The 25,680-nt window shown below is 56.0% G+C and overlaps 3 protein-coding genes across 7 annotated transcripts; 2 read left to right on the forward strand and 1 right to left on the reverse strand.

Annotated features, from left to right (window-relative positions):
- Positions 1-3,401: 3,401 nt before the first annotated feature.
- On the reverse strand, positions 3,402-10,458 carry PLEKHJ1 (pleckstrin homology domain containing J1). 3 transcript variants are annotated; one of them, XM_062509936.1, is made up of 6 exons: positions 10,344-10,452; positions 9,199-9,266; positions 8,111-8,177; positions 6,425-6,515; positions 6,190-6,253; positions 3,402-3,490 (listed from the first exon to the last, which is right to left on the reverse strand). In XM_062509936.1, exons 1-6 carry the CDS (start codon positions 10,435-10,437, stop codon positions 3,455-3,457), a joined length of 420 nt encoding a protein of 139 aa, XP_062365920.1. In that variant the 5' UTR covers positions 10,438-10,452; the 3' UTR covers positions 3,402-3,454. The 3 variants fall into 3 exon arrangements, with proteins under 3 accessions (XP_062365920.1, XP_062365919.1, XP_062365918.1); XM_062509935.1 differs by lacking the exon at positions 3,402-3,490 and adding an exon at positions 3,611-5,697 and having other exon boundaries at positions 10,344-10,458; XM_062509934.1 differs by lacking the exon at positions 3,402-3,490 and adding an exon at positions 3,611-5,697 and having other exon boundaries at positions 6,190-6,283.
- Positions 10,459-10,565: 107 nt separating this feature from the next.
- Positions 10,566-18,805, forward strand: SF3A2 (splicing factor 3a subunit 2). 3 transcript variants are annotated; one of them, XM_062509963.1, is made up of 9 exons: positions 10,566-10,614; positions 11,363-11,533; positions 12,442-12,513; positions 12,804-12,850; positions 13,604-13,713; positions 14,938-14,987; positions 15,609-15,749; positions 17,200-17,268; positions 18,336-18,805. In XM_062509963.1, exons 2-9 carry the CDS (start codon positions 11,408-11,410, stop codon positions 18,666-18,668), a joined length of 948 nt encoding a protein of 315 aa, XP_062365947.1. In that variant the 5' UTR covers positions 10,566-10,614; positions 11,363-11,407; the 3' UTR covers positions 18,669-18,805. The 3 variants fall into 3 exon arrangements, with proteins under 3 accessions (XP_062365947.1, XP_062365949.1, XP_062365948.1); XM_062509965.1 differs by lacking the exon at positions 17,200-17,268; XM_062509964.1 differs by lacking the exons at positions 12,442-12,513; positions 12,804-12,850 and having other exon boundaries at positions 10,572-10,614.
- Positions 18,806-20,839: 2,034 nt separating this feature from the next.
- Positions 20,840-24,787, forward strand: AMH (anti-Mullerian hormone). Its single transcript, XM_062510161.1, has 5 exons — positions 20,840-21,404; positions 22,454-22,626; positions 23,249-23,369; positions 23,518-23,710; positions 23,872-24,787. Exons 1-5 carry the CDS (start codon positions 20,840-20,842, stop codon positions 24,785-24,787), a joined length of 1,968 nt encoding a protein of 655 aa, XP_062366145.1.
- The last annotated feature ends 893 nt before the right edge of the window (positions 24,788-25,680 follow it).

Genomic DNA, 25,680 nt, shown 5'->3' on the forward strand with positions numbered 1-25,680 from the left:
CTGGGGTCACTTCTTCAGCCTTCTTTGGGGTTGGGCTAAATGACCTACAAAGGTGCTTTCCAATCTTTCCAAACTGTTCTGATTCCCTGCACAGACACATCTGGGAGGAGGTGGGTGAGAGCCAGACCTACCTCACCTGCTGCTCCTGCACCTTCACCCCAGCACTGTGGGGTACAAGAGTTGGCAGCTCAGGTGCTCCCCACCACAGGGAATTTACTGCCTGTGCTCATTGTTTCCATCTCATCCCAGCATTCCCTTGGAAGAGCCTGGATCTTCCTGTTCTGCTGGGCTGCCCTTTCCAGGGGAAGTCTTTTCCTGTGGCCATGGACAGGCAGCCTGGGGTTTGGTTCTTGCTGGGATTGTGTTCAGAAAGCAGCATCTGCTACTCACACCCATTATTTTTCCACTTGGAAGAGTCCAGGTAGAGGAGAGGCCGAGGGGCTGGTGGCAGGGACAGTCCCAGCAGTGCTGGACTCCCCAGCCTTGGCTCAGGGAGGGGACAGCCAGTGCTTCCAGCTCCTTGGCACCGGGCACCTGTGGGACCTGTGCCATCTGTGCCCTCGGGATGCTCTGGCTCCCCTGCCCTGCTCCAGGTCCTGCTGGTCGCTGGCAGAGGAGACTCCCAGCTCTGGGGGCTGTTCTCGAGCTGCTGATGGTGATTCCCCTCCCTGCCCATCCTTCCCTGGGCCCTTCCTTCCCTCTGGGTCTGGAGCACCCCCGAGCCTGGGGCTGGCTGCACTGAGCCCCTGTCCCCAGGGAGCTGGGGGTGCTGCTCTGGAGCAGGATTTCCCCAGGATTCCAGAATTTCTCCTGTGACTGATGCTGAGGTGGCTTCTGTGGGTCACGTCCTGTGCGAACCATTTGCTTTGGGTGCTGGAATTCTGTTCCAGGGCATGGAAACCTGAATGTTCTCTGTGTGTTTTGTCCTGGGTAACTCCACCCTGGAGTTATCCCAACTCCCAGGTGTGGCTGTCATGGAAAATTCTGCTTTTCTTGTTTTGCCTGAGCCAAAAGCACAGAGAGGATTAAGGGTTGGGAGGAGGGGAGGGCCTTAGGGCTGTGAACCCGAAATCCTTCAGGGGAGCAGAAACTGCACAGTGTTTTTGTGAACTATCTTTGCAGCACTGAGAAAAAAATCACAGGAATTGGAGTTTTGGGAGCACAGATGTGCAGTCAGTGTATGAATATTTGAAGTCTTACTGGTTTTAAAGGGTTTTTTTCTTCCTTTTTTTTTTGCTTCATTTCCATTTTTCCGCTCCATTTGCAGATTAGGTTTTACCCAAAAGCTGCAGTTCCAGTTTCAAAATGTTGTTGTGCCATATTTTATTTATCCTTATACACTATAAATATATAAATATCTATTTAGACTGAATATTGCATTAAAAGATGCTGTTATTGGGAACTTCAGGGTTTAAACCCGAGACAAAAAATTTGGGAATTAATTCTCCAGTGCTTTTGCTGTTTTGGACCTTTCTGAAGAGGCTCCTTGAGTTCTTTATGGTGTAAAAATAAAATCACATCTGAAAATTCGAAGTTTGATGATGCTAACCCTGAAGTTCTCAGATTTGTGATCATTTGGTTTTCTCGAGGTACATCTGGTTGCTTTTCTGGTGCAGTCAAATAATTTTTTTAAGATTTTGTCTCTGGAGTTATTGAGGAAAAGATGGAATGGGTTGATCCATCCTACTTGGCTTTTTTAACCTATTAATCTTTGAAGTGATCGATTTCCAATAAAAACCCAACTTTTTAGGTCTCTGTTCTATTTAAACTTTTTAGGAGTGAGAGCCTGCCCTCGCTGAGTGGGACTTGGATGAGGAAAGCAGTAGATGATGAGGTTGCTGTTGCTCAGGAATTGATTAGTAAACTTTTAACTACTAATAAAAATCCATTTTTCAATGGATTTTTAGAAAAACCCATTTTCTTAGGACAGTGATATGGGATGTTTCCTAGTGAATAGGAATTAGTTTATATAGTTTAGCCTATTAAACTGAATTATTTAAAATTCAAACTTCCCCTAATTTATCTTTTCTTTGGTTGTTTTTTTTGTTTTTTTTTTTTTTTTGTTTGTTTGTTTGTTTGTTTTTGGGGTTTTTTTTAATACTGGCAAGTTGTCCTGTCATTCCTTTCATTCCTGCCTAGCAGTAGTGTGAATTCTGGTGTGTATATATGTATGTATAATATATATATTTCCACCCGGCCTTTCTAATTCTCCACAATGTAAGAGTTAGTTTTTGCTCACCTCCTTCCACTTAATTTCTTGTGTCTCCCTTGATTTGTAATTGAAACAATGCTTTGAAGTTTTGTCTTTATATTAAAGTGTCTGTATTTTAATACACCGAGCTCGTGTGGACTTTCACTGCCTCAGCAGGACAGGCTGGAAGCAGGAGGGAAATGGGATTTGGGGATTTTCTGGAGGCACAGAGGGACAGGTGGCACCTTCAGCTCTGAGGGTTTGGGCATCCTGTGCTGGGCACTGGGGAGGGACAGCAGGGCCTGGGGACAGCTCTGGGCAATCAAGGGACACTGAGGGGCTGGAGCATGTCCAGAGAAGGGAAGGGAGCTGAGGAAGGGGCTGGAGCACCAGGAGCAGCTGAGGGAGCTGGAAAGGGGCTCAGCCTGGAGAAAAGGAGGCTCAGGGGGGCCCTTGTGGCTCTGCACAACTCCCTGACAGGAGGGGACAGCCGGGGGGATTTGGGATCTGCTCCCAGGGAACAGGGACAGGAGAGGTAACAGCCTCGGGCTGGGCCAGGGGAAGTTTAGATTGGATACTGGGAAAATTTCTTCACTGAAAGGGTTGTGAGGCATTGGCACAGGCTGTCCAGGGTAGGAGGGGAGTCAGCAGCCCCAGCAGTGTTGGAACAAAGGGTGGATGTGGCAGCTGGGGACATGGGGCAGTGGTGGCCATGGCAGTGCTGGGTTATGGCTGGACTCAATGATTTTTCATGTCGTTTCCAACCTAAATTATTCCATAATTCCCAACCCATCCAAGCTTTTTGTTCTCTTTTAGCCAGCAGTGTCACCAGTACAACAAACCTACAGGCAGTCAGGGATATGTTTAAACCTCGGAGCTGGAGGCCACAAAAACTTCCTGAGCTAATTCCCTGTAGGATTTAAAATGAGCCACAGCCTGACCCAGCTCCTCTTCCACCCAGGTTTGTCACCTGCCCCTGCCCTGGCTCCAGAACCAAAACCAGTTGGACTAGATGACCTTTAAAGGTTCCTTCCAACCCAGAATATTCTCTGATTGTATGAAAAAACCTCTCCAAAGCCCCTGTGGAAACCATTCCCAGGTGGCTCCTAAGCAGGAATCACACCTGGTGCCCCATGGCAGGCCCCTGAGCTGGCTCCAGCCACCCCTCCCAGGGAGATTATGGTGTGGGAGAACAGTTCTGACCATCACAAAGATTAAAACAGGATTTATTAGGAATGTTCACTGTACAACAGAGAAATGGCTTCAGCTGGCTCTCAGGGAGCCTGGATCCAGCTCTAGCTGAAACACAACAAGCAAAGTCAGAGTGTGAAAAATGAGTAATTGTCTGTAAATCACCAGCAATTGATGCAGATTTCAAAGTGTCTACAAAGTACCATCCTCCCTCCCTAAATCCCACCCCTGCCCTACAACAGATCTGAGTCCCTGGGCCTGGCCTGGCCCTGGTAACTCTTCACAGCTTTTGTTGTACATTCAGTTAAGAAATGTCATTGGTGATGAACATTTAAATCAGTGTTGGGCTTTGCTCTTGCTCACCCAACTGTTCCCTGGAACAGCAAATAAAACACCCATTTTCTGCACAGTGACACTGGAGGGTGGCAGCCCCACCTGCGGAAAGGTGTCCAGAGAAGAGGCCACCAAGTCCTGCAAGGCACAGGTGACACATTTGCTACAGTGGTGGCAGCCCAGCTGAGAACTCAGCTCTGGTTTGTAAAAACGCAGGCTGGACAGGATTAAAATGCACTTTGGGGTCATCCAAGGATACCGATTCCCTAAAGCACAGCTCCTGTGTGTTCCTGCTTTTAATCCCTTGCTGCTTCTTCCCCTGGAGCTGCCATCTGTTGGCAACCCCCCCCCGGATTCTGCTCCCTCCCTGCTGCCCTCGGCTGGTCCCCCAGGGCAGCTGCCCTTGGCTTATTTTGGTAATTTCTGAAGCAAGCACCTGGAATGATTCAAAGGAAATGGAGTGTCTGTGGAGGGAAAAGGAAAATCTCAGCTTGGAGATAAAAACAAAAGCAACAGTGACAAGTGTCACTCCTGGTACTCAGCTGCATGAGGTAAAGTGGGAACACCAGGATACCAAAGGCTGCAGTGTGGGCTCTGGTTTGGGCATTAATTCCCAGCCAAGGAGGAAAAGACCCCAAAATTCCCTTCAATCCCAGCTCAGAGGCTGCTCCACCCCCTCCCCAGGCTGGGCAGCTGGAGGGGAACCATACCCAGAGCTGCAGCTCCCCCAGGCCCAGGCCAAGCCCCTGCCCTGCCCCAGCCCCGTTCCTGCTGCCAGTAACCTCTGACAGTGACACCTGGGACCCTCCCAGAAGCTTTTCCTGGGCTGGTTCCAGGGAAGCTGCTCTGGCAGTCAAGAATCTGGGTCTGCTGCAGCCCTGGGTGTGGGGAGTGTCCTCCATCCCTCATTTCTGGGCAGTTTTCCTTGGTGCAGCTGGAGCCAGGGCTGATCCTACAGGGTGTTGTTCCTAGTCCTTATCTCTTCCCAGCAGGAGCTCCAGGACAGGCAGCCCTGGTTCCCTGTTTCCCTGTGACTTTGGCACAGTTTTTTGGTCTGTCCCTTTGGATAAAGGGGACACACAGAGGGAAGAAAAGCTGCAGCAGTGGCTCAGGGAATGAAGGGTTAATGCCTGGCTGAGCTGGTGCAGTCCTGCAGCTCCATCCTCCAGCCAAAGGGAGCAGCTCCTGCCTTTGCCAGCTTCTCCATCTGCCTCTCCTCCCTGGGAAGCTGGATCACTGCAGAGCTCTGCAGACAGGCACTACTGCACAAGGATCTCTCCCTATCTTTGTTCCCTCGTGCTCTGCAGCTTTGTTCTTTTGGATGGGCTTATCCAGCCCCCAAGAATTCCAGCACCTGCCCAGGGGAGGGAAAAGAAAACCCCAAAAGTCCGTGGCTGCACAGGGCTCTGCCTTGGCACAGGGGAGCAGATGTCTCTCTCCATCAGCTGGAGCTGTGGCTGAGCTGGAGGAATTCCCACTCCTCCCCGGAGGGGGTTAACCCTGGAGCCCAGAGATGCATCAGTCACAACATCCTCTTACAGCCAGGGATGAGCTGATGGCTCCTGGGACTGCAGGAGGATCCTGAGCCAGGGAAGCCCAGCAGCTCCCTCAGGACAGGGGAGAGCAGAAGGGCTGGAGCTGGCTCAGGTGGCCTCAGCATGTCCTGGAGGAGAGCAGGAGCTGGGAGCTCCGTCAGTCCCTGCCTCTACTCATCCCAGGGCTGGGGCTCTGCTCCCACTGCAGCATCCATGGAGCAGCTCAGCCCCCCCAGCTGGGGAACTGGGAATGTGCAATGAGCTCACTTAAAAAAGTACAAAACCATTTGGGTAATAAATAAAAAAGTCACGTGGTCACTGTGGGGAGCTGGGGTGGAGCCAGGAGCCAGTTCCAGCCAGGTAAGGGGGGGGGGGGGGGGGTCACTGCCTGTGTGTTCCCAGCTGGAAACGAGCTTCCTCAGAGATTCCATACTGCTCCAGGGGGTCCTGCAGGGGAGCACAGGGAGGCACCAGTGAGATGAAGATAAAGCCCAGCAGCCCTTGGACGCACAGAACACAGCAGGGACACAAGGTCCAGGACACAGACACACCCAAGATCCAGGGGAGCCACAGCCACCTCCCTCCTGGAGCAGGGAGCTCCCAGCACCTGGCAGGAAGTGAGCAGCATCTCCACCCACAGATCTGCCCAGGGCTGCTGTGAACTGTTCCAGAGATTCCCCCCCACCAGTAGACCAGGCCAGCCCTGGATGTGCCCAGCTCCAAACCTTGGGCCCCACTCCAGCACTGGGCTGTGTGCACCAGGGTGGGAGTGAGCACCCAGGGAAGGTGCTCAGGTCTGGCTGTGGAAACCATGGCTCCCTGTGAGATCAAGGATCTCCTTCCCATACACAACCTGTGCAGGACTGGCAGCAACAGCCCCTGCTGCCATCCAGAGCCATCAGTCACCACCTGACAAGAGCCCTGCAGGGACTCCCTCACCTTCCCTGTCATCTTCTGGATCTCGTTCCGGTAGAAAATCAGGCTCCTCCTCAGGAACTCGTAGCTGTAAGACAAGAACAGCGCATGGAGAGGGCTGAGCAGAGAAGGATGTGGTGAAGTTTCAGATGCTATTTAGAGCTGAAGGGAAGCTTGTCTGGGAGGAGACAAGCACTGCCCTCCCAGTTCCTGATCCCAGAGCCCTCAGCACTGCCCTGGCTCTGAGGGCTCAGCCCACCTGGCTCTCTTGAGTGCCTCGACCCACTCCTGGCACTGCTCCTCCGTGGCACACTCAAAGCAGTATTTCCTCTCTGGCTCCTCGATGAAACCTGCCAGGATCAAGGAAAAGGCTCCAGGCAGGTCCTGGCAGAGCTGCTGGTGCTCCCCTGCTACCCTTACCAGACTCTGCCAGGCCACACTTAGCAGCTCTGTTAATTAAGATGAGCTGGGAAAGAGTCTGTAACCCCAACCTCCTGCCCCCCTCCCATTCCCTGGGTGGCTCTGGGTGCCTCACACAGCATTTCCCAGCTTATCGCAGCCAGAGACCTCAGGAAGAGCAACTTCCCAAAGTGAGGGTGAACTGAACTGGACCAGCACAGCCACATCCAGGACTGACTCCCTGAGGCCCCTTGCAAAGACACCATGGATTTAAATCCAAGTGGGAAACAGCCCTGAGAGAGGAACTGGGATACCTGCAGGAAGCAGCCAACTAAGGAATTAAACTGCACTGGGAAAAATCCATGAGCTGCCTTTGCTGGAAGCTTTTGGGGATGTGGTACTCACATGGTACTCCCACCATGGAGAGCAGGTCCCAGTGCCACTCCAGTCCTTGACCAGGACAGAGCAGGACATGTCACCAGTTTGGAGCTGCTGCTACCAAACACCTGGGCCAGGGTGCACCAGCACCTCAGGATGTGCTGTGGACACATCCCAACACCAGGCACTGCTGGGTTTAACCCTGCCAGAGCTCCCAGCATCCCTAAAGCCCCAAAATCCAGCACATGGTGCTCCAGTTTCAGTGTGTCCAGGCTGTTTGAGGGTCCTTTGGAAGCACAGAGCAGAGCCACAGCTGTGCCTGGCAGCCAGGCCAAAAGATATGGGGATGGCCTTGGAGAAACATCCTGTTCTTGTGGCCACATACCTCTGGCACAGGGAGAGCTGAGGATCAAAGGCTGCTCCCAGGGGAGCTGGCCACGCTGCAGCCCTCACAAGGACAAACAGGGGAGGACGGGGCTGGAGCAGCTTTATCTGAGCCTCTCCAGGGTTTTTATTTTTATTTTTTTATGGGGGGGGGGGCATAAAATGCAGCAGCGCAGAGCAGATCTGTCAATAACCAAGCTCCCCCTGCCAGGGATTCCACAGGCACCCAGTGGGGTCTGGCTGCTGTTGGTGCAAGTCCCACAGGCTGTGCCACAGAATATCCCTGAGATCTCCTGGGGCTGGCCTCAGGCACAGTGAGCAACAGCTGGCAGCTGAGGAAGGGAAAGGCTGAGGTTTGTTCAAGTTGGAAAAGGCTTTTAAGATCATCAAGTCCAACCACCAGCCCAGCACCACCAGGTTCACCATTCCCCCCTGTCCCAATTGCCACAACCAGGCATTTTCTGCACACTCCCAGGGATGGTGACTCCACCACTGCTCTGAGCAGTCTGTGCTAGTACTTCCGAACCTTTTTGGTGAGTAACTTTTCCCCAGTGTCCAACCTAAACCTGTCCTGGGCACAACTTGAGGTCGTTCCCTTTTGTCCTGTTGCCTGGAAGCAGAGCCTGACCCCAGCTGAAAGACCCTGACCTCACCAAGGAGGGGAAGGGCTGAGCTGACCCCACTGTCACCAGAAAAACAGGGAAAAGCAGGAATTGAGCAGTAAAACATTTCCTTTCCCACATGCCATGAGGGGAAGGCGAAGGGGTGCACAGGCAGCACTCACTGATGGAGAAGATGTTCTCCTCCTCTTTGGTGATCTTGCAGTGCTCCAGCAGCAAAGCTCCAATGGGCTGGAAAACACATGAAGAGAGGGTTTAACCCACAGTGCGCCCAGCACCCCGGGGAGGGCTGAACCCCCAGGGCTTCCCTGGAGCCTTTCAAACAAGTTTCACAAGCTATTGCTACTTGGAAATAAGTCAGTCTGATTGCACCTTATTTTGTGTTCCTTCAATGGACCTTTTCATGCCAGTCTCACCTGTAGCACTTTGCATTTGTTAATTAGGTGTTAAATCACCTCTACTGGCTCAGATTCAGCCTGGCCTTTACCACTCTGTCATAGCAGAGAAAAACTTTTGCTTTGTAAATCAAAGATGAAACATCTGCTGTGATGCCCAGAATAACCAACACTGAGCTGTGTAAGGGCTGTCCTGGAGCCTTGCAAGAGATTAAACAGCATGAGGGGAGCTGGAGCAGCAAAGGATGAACAAAAAATTATCTGGTACCACTCAGGGACATGGGGACAGTGGGTGACACTGGCCATGAACAAGAGCAACCCAAGGAAATCCTTGCCCAAGTAACACAAAAGTGCCAGAAGCAAATCAGGCAGCAGGGAAGGGATTGAAAACCTGCTTCATCTTGTATTGCATAGAACTCTTTGGGCTGGAAGAGACCTCAAAGCCCATCCAGTGCCACCCCTGCCATGGCAGGGACACCTTCCATTCTCCCAGGCTGCTCCAAGCCCCAGTGTCCAACCTGGCCTTGGGCACTGCCAGGGATCCAGGGGCAGCCACAGCTGCTCTGGGCACCCTGTGCCAGGGCCTGCCCACCCTCCCAGGGAACAATTCCGAATTCCCAATATCCCATCCAGCCCTGCCCTGTGGCAGTGGAAGCCATTCCCTGTGTCCTGTCCCTCCATCCCTTGTCCCCAGTCCCTCTCCAGCTCTCCTGGAGCCCTGCTGAGCTGATGGAAGAGGAAAGGCAGACACTGGTCCAACTCTGACCCTGCACCATTTCCCAGCCCCCACAATCCATGCACAGAAAACGAAGAAAGAAGGAGGGGACCAAACCCTACCCACGAGGCCCAACCCCTACCTCAGCCTCATCGGTGCGGAAATAGAAGAGAAAATTCACCACGAGCTTCACCAGGCGCTTCTTCAGCACTGCAGGGACAGCAGGGAGCTGAGGCTGTGGGCACAGGAAGCAGGGGAAACCCTGCCCGCCCTGCCAGGGCACTGATCCCACCAAAGCATCCCCTGCACCCATCCCCAGGTCTGCTCCCCCAAACAGTCTGAGTGGCCTCAGGAAGATAAAGTCCCCGAGCAGCTTCTCCAGCAGCTCCTGGGCAGTCAGAGCTCACAACAGCAGCAGCACAGCCTCAGGCACTCCAGGAAAAGCTCCAGATCTGGGAGCCCTGCCTGGAGCTGCCAGCACAGGTGTCACCTCCAAGGGACAAAGTGCACCAGGTCCTCAGAGGAGGAAATACCCAGGACAAGGAAGTGAGTACAACGCTCCTGTGCTGGTTTGCAAGGGAATTTGCTCGGAGATTTCAGGAGAGCTTCCTCCCCAGATCCCCTGGAAACGGGAGCTATCCCTGGTCCCAGCCCCGCCCCAGAACCTCCCTTCATGCCCAGACTGGATCCCACCACTCGTGCTCCCCATTCCCACACTCCAGCCCTCCCAGTTTGCCTGTCCCCATTGCTGCCTCCCAGCACTCCCAGTCCTGCCCTGGTTTCCCAGCCTGGATTCTCCAGTACCCTCAATCCTCCCACCCAGCTCCGCCCGTCCCTCTCCAGCCTTGTCCCACCGTAACTCCAGTTCTGATTGTGCAGTCGGGGGCCCTCAAGTACCACCAGTCCTTCTCTGGTCCTACTCCCAGTTTCCCACTTGTGATTCTCCAGTTCCCCCAGTCCCACCACGCAGGGCACCCAGCCTCTCTCTCCAGTCCCTCCTCAGTATCCCCAGTCCTGATTCTGCAGTCAGGGCCCCCCCCAGGTACCCCCGGTCCTGATCCATCTTCACCTTCCCCCCCCTCCACCTGGCGCTCCCAATATTCCCAGTTCGCCCAGTCCTGACTTGGTCCTACCCCCAGTTTCTCACTCGTGATTCTCCAGTATCCTCAGTCCTACCAGTCCCTCCTCTCCCACTTTCTTAGCCTGGAGTCTCCAGTACTCCCAGTCTCTTTCCAGTAGCCCCAGCCCCGATTCTCCACTCAGGCCCCTCCGCGGACTTCCCCTCACCGCTGCCCTTCTTGGGTACGCTCATGCGGATCTCAGCCGCTTTCTCGGCGGGCTGGCGGGCCAGGGACAGCAGCTCCCGCTCGTTGTAGCGCATGGCGGGCCCGCCCCGGCCCATGGCCCCGCCCGGGGCCGCCGCCCGCGCCGCCGGAAGTGCCGAGAGCGGCACCGGAAGTTCCGAGCGCGCCGCCGGAAGCTTCGTATCAACACCAGAAGCGCCGAGCGCGGCACCGGAAGTGCGCATGCGCCGGGGCCGGAGTAGGGCCGCGCGCAGGTACGGGCCGGGAGAGGGGGTCGTGAGAGGAGAGGGGAAACTGGGACGGGGCTGGGATAACTGGGACTGCTGGGTAAGGGGGGACTGGGGAACTGGAGCCGGGAAACTGGGACTGCTGGGTAAGGGGGGACTGGGGAACTGGAGCCGGGAAACTGGGACTGCTGGGTAAGGGGGGACTGGGAGAGATTGGTAAGGACGGACTGGGGGAGCTGGGTAAAGACGGACTGGGAGAGCTGGGCTCCGTGTGGGGAGGTCTATGGGGAGCTCTGGCCTTGCCGAGGGCAGAAGGAATTCAGGAACTGACCTTGCTGCGGGGCTTGGGGGGCTCTGAACCTCCCACAGCTGGGGGAGGTCCTGGGGCTTCTGAGGTTTTGGGGGTGTTGGGGTGGTGGGGGAGCACCAGACCTGGGTGGTGGAGAGGGGGAAGCTCCTGGGGCTGTTGGTGCCTCAGGTGAGGAGGGAAGGCTCCTGTTAGGGGTCTCGTGGAGCCTCTGGTGGGGCTGCTTGGCCTCACTGGTACCAGATGGGCTTGGGAATGGCTGAGAAGACGGGAAGGGCTCCGGGGAGATTTTCTGGATCCTTTTACTCTGGTTTCCTGGGTTGGCGGTACTAGATGTGCTCCATATAGAATTGCATCCTGTGGCGTGTGCCCAGGGCATATCTGGGGTGTCATCCCCATCCTCTCTGATAGGGCTGAACAGTTCTCTGCTTCAGTTATCACTCACCCTCTTGTCCCTCCTTTTCACAGACTCCCCTTTTCTCCAGGAGGAGCTGAAGCCCAGAAGTGCCCACCATGGATTTCCAGCACCGCCCTGGGGGTAAAACGGGCAGCGGGGGCGTGGCCTCGGCCTCGGAGAGCAACCGGGACCGGCGGGAGCGGCTGCGGCAGCTGGCCCTGGAAACCATCGACATCAACAAGGTGGGGACAGCACGGGCCCTCCCACAGCCCAGGCACAGAGGGGACAGGCACCTTCATGGGATCCCAGAATGGTTTGGGTTGAAAGGAATATTGAAGCTCATCCAGGGACACCTGCCACTGTCCCGGGTTGTTCCAAGCCCCATCTGCCCTGACCTTGGACACTTCCAGCCACAGCTGCTCTGGGAAGTCTGTGCTCTGTGCCTCCCCACCCTCACAGCCAAGAATTTCTCCCCAATATCCCATCTAAACCTATTCTTGGTCTATCTGCACCAATTACCCCTTGTCCTGTGCCCCCAAGCCCTTTTGCAAAGTCCCCCTCCGGCTCTCTAGGAACCCTTGTAGGCTCCATGGTCATCTTCTCATCTCCAGGCTGAGGAGTGGATTTGGTTTAAATACTTCTGTTTCTGGGCATGTGGGGGTTGATTAAGGACTATTTGGGACACAGTGACAGTGAGGTGCCAGCTCTTATGTATCCACCTATTTCCAGTCTCCTCAGGGCTGGTTTGGGTTGTGATGCTTCCTGCTGCACTTGGGGATTCTGTCACCAATGCACATGGCTGCTGTTGGTTCTCTCTGTTTCCTCCTCCTAAAGCTCTCTTGTGGTGTTAATTTAAAATCTGAACTCAGCTGCAGGATCCTAGGATATCCTGAGCTGGAAGGGACCCATAGGGATCATTGAGTCCAGCCCCTGTCCCTGCCCAGACACCCCAACAATCCCACCCTGAGCATCCCTGAGAGCGGTGTCCAAATGCTCCTGGAGCTCTGGCAGCCTTGGGGCCGGGACCATTCCCTGGGGAGCCTGGGCAGTGCCCAGCACTTCCTCCAGTGCAGAACTCTGCAGTATTTTGGTTATTCTCCTGCTTTGCCAATGGATTTTGCTCATAACTTGTTAATCATTATTTCCCCAGGACCCCTATTTTATGAAAAATCATCTGGGCTCCTACGAGTGCAAGCTTTGCCTGACGCTCCACAACAATGAGGTGAGGGGAACCCCTTCCTGTCCTGATCCCAGCAGCAGCAATTTGGGAACAACAGTAGCTTCAGCCCCTGGGCAGTGAGTGCTGAGCTGTGCACTGGGCATGAGTGACATGAGGGGTGGTCAGACCTGACAGTGTGTGATAGCTCAGCAGCTGTCTGGTGAACAGCACTTCTGGAGTGAGTTTCCTCTGTGCCGAGGATTAAAGCACCCTTGTCAGGGTGTGATACAATCTCCCTGACAGGAATGCTTCAATCATGGCTTCATTTAACTTCTGCATTGGTTTTATTTCAGGGCAGTTACTTAGCACATACCCAGGGGAAGAAGCATCAGACCAATTTGTAAGTCATCATCTACCATAACTTTATTCTCCATTACTGAAGCACTTTGATCTTATGATGTTGGTTATCTTTAACTCCATTGCACTCTGCTTGATTGTTCTTTTACTGTGGTTCCTCATGCAGCCAGGAGGCACAGCCTGGATCTGCTTTAAAAATGCTGAAAATCTCCATTTTAAGCTAAAGTTCAAATGCAGTTGTGAAATTTCTGAAGGAAAGGGAGAAAGAGGTTTAAAAGCAAATTGTCTGAGTCTAGTTAAAAGGACCTCTGCCTGCCAGAGCTCCAGGAGCGTTTGGACACCGCTCTCAGGGATGCTCAGGGTGGGGTTGTTGGGGTGTCTGGGCAGGGCCAGGGGTTGGATTTGATGATCCCTGTGGGTCCTTCCAACTCAGGAGATTCCAAGATTCTGTGATCTGTGTTTGTCAATACAGTTTTGGAGACGTTTGTAAGTTTTATTTCAAGGAATCCAGTTTGCTTTGCTTTTTTTTTTTTTTTTTTGTTGTTTTTGTTTTTCATTTTGATTTCAAGAATTAAAGTCTTCTGAAATCCATCTGTGGAGCCTGGCCTCAAGGTCATGGTGAGGGTGGATCAGATGGTTGAGTGACAGTTGAGGGAGGGTGGATAGAGCTGGGGAAGGGAAATAGGCTTTCCTGGCATGATTCCTGTGAAATGCTGTGCTGAGGGATTCAAACTGCTCCTGGGTATTCTTTAGAAACAAAGGCAGGTAACTCTGAAATTCTCAAATTAATCCCCAGGGCCCGACGAGCTGCCAAGGAAGCCAAGGAAGCCCCTGCCCAGCCTGCCCCAGAGAAGGTCAAAGTGGAAGTGAAGAAATTTGTGAAAATTGGGCGTCCAGGCTACAAAGGTGAGTCAGGGGTGGCCAAGAGGTCCCTGATGGGGAATGCCTGCAGTGGGATGTGAATTATTCATTAGTCTTTTTAGCAGCTCTGCCCATGAATAAGATATGGGCTCTCTCCTGGAGTCCTTTTCTTGTTGAAATTGCTCATGGAACATCTCTTTATTGCTGACAGGCAGGGAGAACCACTTGAATAATAGATGGGTGTGTCTCAGGCTGCCAGGGAAATGATGGCATTTCATCTCTTTCTCTTGTGCTGCTGCAGGTTTCATTAATGCTGTAAATCACTCACTCTTTGCAGAACTCATGGGGTTTTTTCTGAAATCCCATCATTCTGGCCTTCAATACAAAATTTGGCTTTTAAATCTCGCCAGTACTTTGCCTCACAGCAGCTGAATTTCAGTAGAAGAGAATCATGGAATAATTTAGGCTGGAAAATACCTTTAAGGTCATCGAGTCCAGCAGTAAACTTAGAACTGCTGAGGCCACAAATAACATGTGTCACCAGGTGCCACATCCACAGATGTTTTAACACTTCCAGGGATGCTGATTCCTGGACATCCCCTTCCAATGCTTTGCAGCCCTCTCAGGGAAGGAATTTTCCCAATATCCAACCTAAATCTGGCCCAGCCTGAGGCTGTTCCCTGTCCTCCTGTCCCTCTTCCCTGGGAGCAGAGCCTGACCCCCCTGGCTGTCCCCTCAGAGCCAGAAGGGCCCCCCTGAGCCTCCTTTTCTCCAGGCTGAGCCCCTTTCCCAGCTCCCTCAGCTGCTCCTGGTGCTCCAGCCCCTTCCCCAGCTCTGTTCCCTCCCCTGGACATGCTCCAGCCCCTCAGTGTCCTGCTTGGGGCGAGTGGCCCAAACCTGCCCACAGCAGTGACACATTCCCAGCATGGTTTGAGTTGGAAAGGACCTCAAAGCTCATCCAGTGCCACCCCTGCCATGGCAGGGTCACCTCCCACTGTCCCAGGCTGCTCCAAGCCCCAGTGTCCAACCTGGCCTTGGACACTTCCAGGGATCCAGGGGCAGCCACAGCTGCTCTGGGCATCCTGTGCCAGGGCCTGCCCACCCTCCAAGAAGTAGCTTTCGTTAAAGATAATGTGACATTTTGTTTGATAAAAAGGTGAAAAGTCTTGTAATATTTAGTTGTTGGAAACTTTGTGTGTTTCCTATAGCAGATTAATGCTACTCTCACCCTGTTGGGGGATGTTCTCAGCTTTCTTTTTTTTTCTACAGTGACCAAACAGAGAGACCCAGAAACAGGCCAACAGAGCCTTCTCTTCCAGGTAAGGGCAGGGTTAAGACTCTGCTTGTCAGGTTTTGCCAGGTAAAACTGCTGCTAAATGAGCAGTTCTTTGCAGGATCCATGAAATCAGTAATAACGAGGAGGCCTTATCTTCCTAGCTTCTGCAGCTGATTGTGTTGAGCAAATCCCTGAGCTCAGCTGTCAGGCTGTGTGATGGGAAAGGAATGTGTAGTGTGAGGTGGAATGAGATGATCCCAGAACCACAAAATGGTTTGGGCTGGAAGGGACCTTAAAAATTATCTATATCCAACCCCCTGTGATGAGCAGGGACACCTTCCATGAGACCAGGTTGCTCCAACCTGGCCTTGGACACTTCCAGTGGTGGAGCAGCCACACCTTCTCTGGACAACGTGTGCCAGGCCCTCTCCACCCTCACAGGGAACATTTTCTTCCCAATATCTCTCCTAAATTTCACCTATTTCAGCTTGGGGTCTTTAAGGTCCCTCCCAGCCCAAACCATTATGGGATTCCCAGCCCTTTCCCCCACTGTTTGTTTCTTTTATATCGGGGATTGCTCTGGGTATGTTGCACACTGGAGAATGTGTTTGGAGCAGAGGTGGGGGTGCAGAGGGGGGTTGTTCATGCTGCCCTGCCCCCCCAGATCGATTACCCTGAGATAGCTGAGAGCATCATGCCCCGGCACCGCTTCATGTCAGCCTACGAGCAGCGCATCGAGCCCCCGGACCGGCGCTGGCAGTACCTGCTGATGGCAGCAGAGCCCTACGAGACCATCGCCTTCAAGGTGAGACCTGGGAACACCTGCACAGGAAACCTGGCACAGGAAACCTGGGAAGTCTGGGAGAGTTACCCTTCCTGCTCTGCTCTGCTCTGGTGTCAGGAAAATTAATCCACAAACACCAGAGGTTTGTGTCTGAAAAGGAGACAGAGGAGTCCTTTTACTTTATTCAAATAAAGGGAGAGGCCATGGGCCATTTCCCTGGGATCTCTCATATTTTTGGAGGATGCAGCTTCCTTTTTATCCTAACTTCCCTCTCCCTTTCCCCATTGGCTGAGGCACTTGAGAGGTCCAGACTTCCCAGAACGCCTGATACTTGAGATTCCCCTCTAATGTATAACTCTCCCTTTTAATTTTTAATTCTTATAGAATTCATGGTTTTTCTTCATTGCTTCTTTCATCTTTCAATATCCAGTTTCATTTATCAGCAAACCTACAGTTTGTTTGTAAAGGCAAATATCTTTTTGCATTTTATCTCTCAGTGCTGGTTTTATCTACCAGCAGACCCACAGCTTGTTTGTAAAGACAAATTCATCATTCTTCTCACTGGGGTGGCCTCACTGTCCATGTTGTGTGTGGTCACTGTGCTGTGAGAAAGAGATGCATTGGAGAGTGTCCAAAGGAGGGACACGGAGCTGGGGAAGGGTCTGAGGAGCAGCTGAGGGCACTTGGCTCGTTCAGCTGGAGCAGAGGAGACTGAGGGGAGACTCCTCGGGGGCTGCAGCTCCTCCCGAGGGGAGGCAGAGGGGCAGGGGCTGAGCTCTGCTCTGGGACAGGGACAGGAGCCCAGCAAGGGCTGGAGCTGTGTCAGGGCTTGGGCTGGAGCTCAGGGAAAGGTTCTTCTTTCCCCCGAGGGTGCTGGGCACTGCCCAGGCTCCCCAGGGAATGGTCCCGGCCCCAAGGCTGCCAGAGCTCCAGGAGTGTTTGGACACCGCTCTCAGGGATGCTCAGGGTGGGATTGTTGGGGTGTCTGGGCAGGGACAGGGGCTGCACTGATGATCCCTGAGGGTCCCTTCCCACTCAGACATTCTGTGATTAATTCCTAATGAGCCCTCTGATGTCTGTGCTGACCCTCAGGGGTTAATGGAGTGGGAAGGGGAGTCAGGAAGGCATGGATGGAAGTCATTAAACCCCAGTGAGGTTTGGTGGAGGACTCTGGCATGAAAAGCAGACTGTGCTGAGCTCTGGGGAGCTGTGAATTCCCAGTGTCTGGCACAGACAGGAGCCTCCTGGGCTTCACTTCTCAGCCTCTGTGCAGATGTTCAGGGAGGGATTTTTGCTGGTTGTCCTTGACCGATAGGGAAGTAACTTAATTCTTTCCTGCTCCCACCTCTGTCTATAACAACCCTGCAAGGCCTGGAATAACTGTGCTTGTCTCCCAGGCTCTGGGGCTAAAAAGGGCCTTTGAGCTAATCTGGTGCTGCTAAGAATAGCTCTGTGTTCTCTTTTGGTGCAGGTGCCAAGCAGAGAAATTGATAAAGCAGAGGGAAAGTTTTGGACTCACTGGAACAGAGAAACTAAACAGGTAACTGAGGTTTTGTAATGTCTGTCCTTAAGGAGGGCAGAGCAACTTGAGACAGTGACATCAGTTCTGTCCTGCTGCCTTCGATGTTCAAATCTCCATTCCCTCAATGAACCTGTGCAGTGAGAGCTCCTGACAGAGATCATCCTGTGGGGGATCTTGGAGAGGATTGAATTTCTGTCAGCAGCACCAGGATGGGGCATAAATATCCAGAGGAAAGGAAGCTCAGGGGGGCTCTTCTTGCTCTTACAACTCCCTGACAGGAGGGTGCAGCCAGATGGGGTCAGGCTCTGCTCCCAGGGAACAGGGGAAAAGACCAGAGGGAGCAACCTCAAGCTGTGCCAGGGGAGGTTTAGGTAGGAGACTGGGACAATTCCTTCACTGAAAGCACTGTCAGGGTGAAGTCACCACCACTGGAAGTGTTCAAAAACGTGTGGATGTGGCTTTTGTGGATATGGCTTAGTGGTGAATGTGGTGGTATTGCTAGGCTGATTAGGTTTGGCTTTTCCCATCCTAATGGTTCCATGATAAATGTGCAGCACAGTGTCCTCTCCATGGCTCTGTGCCTTGTGTTCTCTGCACACACCTGGCTGAGGGAGCCTGGGGCTGGGGGTGCTCCCCTGTATCCTGGAAGGCAGAGAACAGTGCCTGGGGGAGTTCCCACCCCTCACAGGAACCTCAGTGCTCAGAGTCCAGAGGAGTTAAAATCTGGGGCAAGGCTGGTGCCAGTCACAGCTGCTGCCAGGGCTGCGACATCTGGGGGTAACAGGAGGGGCCTGAGCTGTGCTGTGGGGCAGGGAGCAGCTCCTGTGTGCTGGCAGAGCTGTCACCAGGGTGCTGGGCACTGCCCAGGCTCCCCAGGGAATGGTCCCGGCCCCAAGGCTGCCAGAGCTCCAGGAGCGTTTGGACACCGCTCTCAGGGATGCTCAGGGTGGGATTGTTGGGGTGTCTGGGCAGGGACAGGGGCTGCACTGATGATCCCTGAGGGTCCCTTCCAGCTCAGGATATTCCAGGATTCTGTGAATCTCTGATTAATTGTTCCCTTTTCTCTGCTTTTCTCCCATTCCCAGTTCTTCCTTCAATTCCACTTCAAGATGGAGAAGCCCCCAGCCCCCCCAAACCTCCCTCCAGGACCCCCGACCGTCAAGCGGCCGCCGCCCCCTCCCCTAATGAACGGGCTGCCCCCACGGCCCCCCCTGCCCGACTCCATGCCCCCCCCTCCCCCTGGGGGCATGGCCCTGCCCCCCATGCCCCCCTCTGGGCCGGTGCCACCCCCACCAGTGCCCCCCCAGCTGCCCCCAGCTCCCGGGGTGCCCCCTCCTGCTCCCCTGCCCCCCATGATGCGGCCGCCGCTCCCCACGGAGGGGCCGGGCACCATCCCCCCTCCCCCTCCCTCCAACTGAAGCCCCTCCTGGACTCTATCCCTTGGGATTTGTGTCTTTTTAACTGCAGCTCACCCCCAATTCAGGGAACAGTTCCTTTTTGTATGTCTGGAAACCTGACTGAATTCTGTAGGTTCATTAAAACGTTTTTGATTTTCCTTTCCCTCTGGTTTTCTGTGCTGCTGTGGGTTCAATTTCCTTACCCCTTACATACAGGAAGCATTCCCAGGCTGGTTCTGTTTTGGAAATTCTCCAAAGAATTTCTCCTGCAAAGAGGAGGCAAAGGATTGGGAATCTCAGGGCACCCCTCTCCTGACTGGATATCTCCATCAGCTGTCTTGGCCTGAGGTATCCCCCTCAGGCTGCCTGATGAGTGTCCCATTAATTATCCCTCTTTAATCAGTTTTGATTCAACCAAAGCCCTTCATCTCTATTCATTTGGGGGGGGGGGGGACATGGAAGGGCTCCTGCTACTGGTACTAAATCTTAGTTTATTATTATAGTTCATTAAGTGTCAGTACCTGCTGTCATATGATTTTATTGTGTGTCCTCCTCCCACTGACAGTTCAGGCAAGGTTTTAGTTCTCTGTGGGTTTATTTATCCTGAGTGTTTCCTTCCAGCCATCACTTAGTACCCATAAAAAAGCAGCAGTTCTGCCATTTCTCTGGCCTTTTCCAGGTTCCTGTCCTGACTAGGGGGGTCAAGTGGGGGACCCTGGAGGGCTCAGAGGGTGAAGACATGCCCAGGGCTGGGGTTCCTGACCAGTTCTGGTTGGTTGAGGGGCCATGGCAGCTCTACAGCTACACCCCCTTGATGAGGAATCAAAGCCTTCATCTCTGCTGCTGGGCTGAGATGGTCCAGTCAGTCACAGAATCCCAGACTGGTTTGATTGGGAGGGACATTAAATCCCATCTTGTGTCCCCTGCTGCCTTAGCAGGGACACCTTCCACTGTCCCAGGCTGCTCCAAACCCCAGTGTCCAACCTGGCCTTGGACACTGCCAGGGATCCAGGGGCAGCCACAGCTGCTCTGGGCACCCTGTGCCAGGGCCTGCCCACCCTCCCAGGGAACAATTCCTAATTCCCAATATCCCATCCAGCCCTGCCCTGTGGCAGTGGAAGCCATTCCCTGTGTCCTGTCCCTCCATCCCTTGTCCCCAGTCCCTCTCCAGCTCTCCTGGAGCCCCTTCAGGCCCTGCAAGGGGCTCTCAGCTCTCCCTGGAACCTTCTCCAGGTGAGCACCCCCAGCTCTCCCAGAGCAGAGGGGCTCCAGCCCTGGGAGCAGCTCCATGGCCTTTGTCAGCTCCTGTGGAAGTGACCTCGGACTCCTCCAGCCCTCGTCGTGGTGTCCATGTCCTGCTCCAGTCTGGGTGCTCTGTCTGTTCCTGACAATCCTGAGCTCCAGACTGCAAAGACTTGGGAAGAGAGGGATCTTCCCTTCCAGGGAAGGGTCTGGAACTTTTTTGTTTGGATGTTTCCCCTTGCCAAAATCAGGAGATCTCTTGGGTGTGGGGGGCAGGTTTCCAGGATGGTTTAGGCAGGTGGCATTGGCAATTCCAGCTGTTCCAGGCGTCTGAGCATCTCATGGAGGGAAAAGTCCTTACAACACTTATGTGTGAGAGTTTCTAAGGGAGGTACTGAGTGTTTAAAGCCCTCAGGCTGCTGCTGCCCCCCGTGATTCTCATTCCCAGGATGAAGCCCTTTTCCAGGGCAGCCTGTTGAGCTGCAGGGTGTGAGGGGAAGGTTTTCCAGTCAGAAGAGGGAATGCCTTCCATACATTTACTTATTTCTGCCCATTATCTGCCCCTGTCCCCCTCCTCCTGTTCTGGCTCGCTCTCCCCTGCCGGTGTTTCAGTGCTGGTGGGGTTGTATGTGCCATTCCCCCATTCCAGACACTCATCCTCCTTTAGAAAACATCCCAAGTCAAGGCCGTGCATCCCTACGAGCGAGCACAACAGCTTCGGTTTTTTGAACGTTTCCAAAACGAGCTGCAGACCCAAAAATAGAACAAAAAAAGTTTCTTTGCCACCTCCCTCGCTCCTGCAGCGCGACAGCCCCGGGGCGGCTCAGGGGAGGTTGTTGTGCCTCGGCCACTCAAGGCCACCCGTGGTTAAAAGGGAGACGCCGTCCTCCCTCTTCCTGCCGAGGGCTTGGGATGCATGAGCTACTCCAGGGAAGAGCTCAGGTGGGACCATGAGTGCTCTCAGGGAGCTCCTGCTGTGCCTGGTGCTGCTGCTCCCCTCTGCAGCTCTGCCCAGGAAAAAGGAAAGAGATTCCCTGATGGAGCTGAGCCTGCTGGAAGAGCTGGGGCTGGGAGCAGAAGGGAGAGAGGTGGGAAATAGAAGTTTACAGGAGTCCCCCAGGTCCAGGAGGGCTCCTGCCACTCGCCTCTTCTCCAAGCCTGAGCCGGGAGCCAAATGTCCTCAGGGAGTGGCTGAGGAGGGGGACCCGGGCTGGTCCCGCTCCAGCCCGCAGCCCTGGCCCCTCGGGGGGTTGGAAGGGCCCGTGTGCAGGGTGAGGATGGAGCAGGACGGGGCCAGCCCGAGGCACCTGGAGGTGGTGGGTGTGCTCAGCCACTACGAGAGCAGCTTCATCAAACTGCTGAGACGGCGCCGGAGCTGGGACGGGAACTTCCCGGGGACCTTCGGGCTGTGCCGGGTCGGGGAGGCAGCGGCTGCTCCCCATCCCCTGCAGAGCATCCACAAGCACGTGCTGGAGCCGGGGCTGGAGAGATTCCTTGTCCTGCACCTGGAGGAAGGTTGGTGGGAGAGCCCTGCAGGCTCCGAGGTGGAACACGGAGGGAAAGGATGCAGGGCTCGGGGTGGTGATGCTGTTTGCTGGCCGGATGCCAGGAATTTAAACACAGAATTAAATTTAGGGCTTGGGTTCCCTTTAGAAACAGCGAAGTGATGGAGAGAAGTGTCTCTGGGCACGTTTTCAGGGAGGTTTAGCAGTAGGGATGGCAGCGTGGCTCTGCCATCTGTGCCTGCCTCTAACTGACACCCAGGTGCCACATTCCAGCAGCGTTTGGACACAGCTCTCAGGGATGCCCAGGGTGGGATTGTTGGGGTGTCTGTGCCAGGGGTGGGACTGGTGATTCCGGAGGGTCCCTTCCAGCTCAGGATATTCTGTGATTCTTGGTGGCTTCTGCTCCACTCATGAGTGTTTCTCACCTTCTGCCTTAACACGGCAGATGGGTTTGGGTCCCATCCCGATCTGCAGAGAAAGGAGGGGGTCAGACCCAGCTGTTCTCGCTGTGCCCTGAGCCCAGCATGTGCTGATCTCCCACTCTTGGGGCTGTGGACCTCCTGTAGCTTCAGCCTTATGGGCAAACCTGAACATGCATTCCCCTTTCCTATCCCGGGGGTGATCCCGGGGCTGGAGAGGGAGCAATACCCTCCAATTTCCTCCGTAACAAGAGAGAAAGGATTGTTCCTTTCGTCCTGAAATCTTCCTCCTCTCCTGGGATTTGGATTTTCAGCTGAACTCAGCAGTGCCGGGCAGCGGGGAAGTGGAAGTGGCTCTTCCCCGAGCCGTGGCCACAATGTCCCCGAGCCACTGGAGAGCAGATTTCCATGGGATCTGGGGGGAGGGAGGCAGCTCCCTGCTCGCCGGGGGCAGGGTGCATCCCGCACTCCATCTCCCTGGAGCCGGGCACGAGATTTGCTGTGTCCCTTCACCCAGCCGGTTCCTGTGCCCGGTCTCTGGTCCCTGCATGGGGACAGTGCTCGGCCCAAGGCATCCTCCTCACCCTCCGGAGCCCCGCGGCGCCGGAGGGGATTCACGGCCGTGTCTCCCCCGTTCCAGTGCAGTGGGAAGCGCAGGTGAAGCTGCGGTTCCAGCTGGTTTTCCAGGCGGAGGTGGGACGGGCACTGGGAGAGCTGCAGGCGGCCGTGATGCTCTTCTACCTGGGTCGCAGGGAGGGCTCCGGGCACCCGCAGGAGATGCTGCTCACCGGCCCGGGGCTGGCACGGGACCAGGTGGGTCCGGGCCTGGGTGGGATGGGGTGTCCCGGCTCTGCTGCCCAGTGCCATTGTCATCCCTCCCAGTTCGCTCAACAGCCCCTCCAGCTCCCTTTGTTATCCCCTCCCAGTTCATTCATCGTTCCCCCCCAGTCCATTCACAATCCTCTCCCAGTTCATTCACAATCCCCTCCCAATTCATTCACAATTCCCTCCCAGCCCCTTTGTCACCCGTCCAGTCCCGCAGCCAACCCCTCCCAGTCCCTTTGCCATCCCCTCCCAGCCTGTCCGCCCCGTCTCCCGCTCCCGTCGTGCCTGAAGATGGAGCTCTTACCCTGTCTCCAGCTCCCGCAGGGCCAGACGGGCTGCCAGAGGTACCCAGCCCGGTCTGGGGTCCTAATCCCTCGCCTGCTCCCTCGGGGGGCTCAGTGGGTTCCCTGCGGCCCGAGACCCCCGGAGCAGCTCTGGGGCTGGGGGCGAAGCTCGCAGCGGTGCCCACCCTCCCTGTCGCTGCTCCCCGGGCCACCGCGGGCTGGGTGACCCGGAGCCCGCAGGGACCACAGCGGGGGCTCCCATGAGCGTGCCCCCGTGACGTCTCACCCACGCCCTCGGGGCTTCTGTGTCTTGTGCCTCGGTGCAGAGGCTCTGCCTCTCCAGGGACACGCAGTACCTGGCCCTGGCAGCCGCCGCAGCCTCGGTCACCCGCAGCGCGGAGAGGCTCCGCTTCTCGGCGTCCCTGGCTATCCACGGTGGCGCGGGAGGTAGGGACGGGGGGACACCCTGGGGACAGCAGCATCCCTGCCCTCGTGTCCTCCCTTTGGCGTTTGGGGTCCTCTCAGGCCCGCGAGAGGCGGTGGGGACGTGCAGGAAACCCCAGACCAACGCCCTCACCTCCCGTCGCCGCCGCAGGTGCCCCCCTGCCCCGCACGGAGGTGCAGCAGCTCCTGTTCGGCTCCGATGACAGATGTTTCACCCGGATGACCCCGGTGCTGCTGCTGCTGGCTAAGTCACGGCAGCAGGAGGAGCAAGAGGAGGCTTTGGCCCCATCCTCCTATCTCTCTGCTGAGGGGGTGGTGGACACGGCTCCGTACCCACAGCACAGGTCCGTGGCCATCGCTGCAGACACGGGAAAACAGAGGCTGGGAGAGGAAGTGGGACAGGGGCAGCCCCAGCTGTGGGACCATGGGTGGCTGCAGGGCACGGCCTGGTGGGAACCCCGGGGTACACGGGGTACCCGTGACTCTCCCTCTCTTCCCCTTGCAGCCCACCCCAGGCCAGGACCGAGGAGCTGCCGATCCCCACTGCCCCGAGCCAAGCCAACACTTCCTCCCCAGCACCCGGTGGCAGCGCCCAGTTCCTGGCAGTCCTGACCCAGTTCATCCGGCAGCTCCTGGATTCCTCCACTGAGCGGCCACCCCAGGCCAGTGCCCACCACTGGCTGGACTTCGAAGTCATGGAGACCCTCCCTCACCAGCTGCTCAACCTGTCGGAGGAGGCGGCGCTGGAGCGCCTGGTGCAGTCGGAGGAACCCTCGGTGCTGCTGCTGCCCCAGGACAGCGGGGCCGTGCTGGAGCAGCACCTGGGGGACTGGCAGCCGGAGGGCACCGTGCTGCAGCTGCTGATGGGCAAACTGCAGGTGCTCATTCAGGAGCTCAGGGACATCCCGGCTTTCCAAGCCAACGCGGCGGTTTTCCAGCACCTCCTGACCTTCTGCTACTACCCAGCAGAGCCGGAGCAGGCCGAGGCGGCCGAGCGGGGGCCGGGCCCGCGGAAGCTGCGCACGCTGCTGCTGCTCAAGGCGCTGCAGTCGGTGCGGGCGCGCTGGCAGGAGCACAGGAAGGTGCAGCGGCAGAACCGCAGCGCTCGGCACCAGGCGCACTGCCGGCTGCAGGAGCTCACCATCGACCTGCGCGACCGCCACTTCATCGTCATGCCCACCGCCTACGTGGCCAACAACTGCGAGGGGCCCTGCCGGCTGCCGCTGTCCTCGCGCATCTCCAGCTACTTCTCGCACACGGTGCTGCTGCTGGACGTGCAGGAGCGGGGCTCGCCGCTGCGCAGGGCTCCCTGCTGCGTGCCCGTGCGCTACTCGGACCAGCTCATCATCAGCCTCTCCTCGGACGGGCTGGAGATCCGCAAGTTCCCCAACATGGTGGCAGAGGAGTGCGGCTGCCGGTGAGGCTCCCGCCGGCCTCCCTGCTCGCCCCACCCCGGCCCCTCTCCCGGTTTGTCCTCCCGGCTCGGGATCTGGTGCTTCTCGCCGAGACGGGAGCTCCCGTGTGTCCTTTCCCCATGGTTTGGTTCGTTAGCGTCGCTCTGGTTCTGGGTTCACCCATCCCTGGGGCTGCTCCGTGTTCCTTGGGGATGTCCCTGCTCCCGCTGTGGAGGATGCCCGAGGTGCCCGCGGGCTCTGACTCCTCGGGGCATTTGGGCTGGGTATGGGCACGGGAGAGCACAACGTGGCAGATCCAGGCAAGACCATTCTTGTTTATGCCTCCCTCTCTGCCCCTGCAGTGGCTGGGAAGGGCAGGTGCTGCTTCCTCCAAGCCTTGCAGCATCCTCTGGCCATTCCCCAGCCCACAGCCCATCGCGGGACCCCCCGGCCACACGGCTCCACCTGTGATAGCGCAGCAAGAGGCCAAATCCCCTCGCAGAGACCAGCCTTGCCCCGGGGACACGTCTCTGTGTGAGCCGGGGCCGTGAGGAGCCGCTGGCAGTGGCCTGGGGCTCCCGGCCAGGTCAGGTCACATCTGCGTCACCCCGCGCCGACCCCGCTGCCGGGGCGAGGGGAGGAGGGACGGAGCGATCCCATTACACCTCCCGGGCCGCTCACACCATTAATGGGAGCGCGAGTAAGCGGCTGCCAGAGCACCTGCTCCGCGTCCCCGCCGGGCCCAGCCCGGGCCGCCTGCCCCAGATCATCTTCCAGCCTGAGCCCAGCCCTCAGCCGGGGATCCAAACCCTTGGGAAGCAGCTCCTGGGCTTGTCCTGGCTACACCTCCTTGGGTTTTGCAGTGTCCCCACGGGGAGGCACGGCTGGAGGCTGGTACCAATCAGTCCCATCTCCCAGAC

The sequence above is a fragment of the Cinclus cinclus genome, chromosome 28 (genome assembly GCF_963662255.1).
Source record: "Cinclus cinclus chromosome 28, bCinCin1.1, whole genome shotgun sequence".
Classification (NCBI taxonomy): Eukaryota; Metazoa; Chordata; class Aves; order Passeriformes; family Cinclidae; genus Cinclus; species Cinclus cinclus.

Excerpts from the sequence above, each read along its gene's own strand:
- SF3A2 (XM_062509963.1), top strand. The coding sequence starts at position 11,408 with ATGGATTTCCAGCACCGCCCTGGGGGTAAAACGGGCAGCGGGGGCGTG. Across the intron at positions 12,851-13,603 it reads AAGAAGCATCAGACCAATTT|GGCCCGACGAGCTGCCAAGG; the intron begins GTAAGTCATCAT and ends ATTAATCCCCAG. Across the intron at positions 17,269-18,335 it reads GGAACAGAGAAACTAAACAG|TTCTTCCTTCAATTCCACTT; the intron begins GTAACTGAGGTT and ends TCCCATTCCCAG.
- PLEKHJ1 (XM_062509934.1), bottom strand. The coding sequence starts at position 10,437 with ATGCGCTACAACGAGCGGGAGCTGCTGTCCCTGGCCCGCCAGCCCGCC. Across the intron at positions 8,178-9,198 it reads TCCGCACCGATGAGGCTGAG|CCCATTGGAGCTTTGCTGCT; the intron begins GTAGGGGTTGGG and ends TGTGTTTTCCAG. Across the intron at positions 6,284-6,424 it reads GAGGCACTCAAGAGAGCCAG|CCCTCTCCATGCGCTGTTCT; the intron begins GTGGGCTGAGCC and ends TTCTCTGCTCAG.
- AMH (XM_062510161.1), top strand. The coding sequence starts at position 20,840 with ATGAGTGCTCTCAGGGAGCTCCTGCTGTGCCTGGTGCTGCTGCTCCCC. Across the intron at positions 21,405-22,453 it reads TGTCCTGCACCTGGAGGAAG|TGCAGTGGGAAGCGCAGGTG; the intron begins GTTGGTGGGAGA and ends CCCCCGTTCCAG. Across the intron at positions 23,711-23,871 it reads GCTCCGTACCCACAGCACAG|CCCACCCCAGGCCAGGACCG; the intron begins GTCCGTGGCCAT and ends TTCCCCTTGCAG.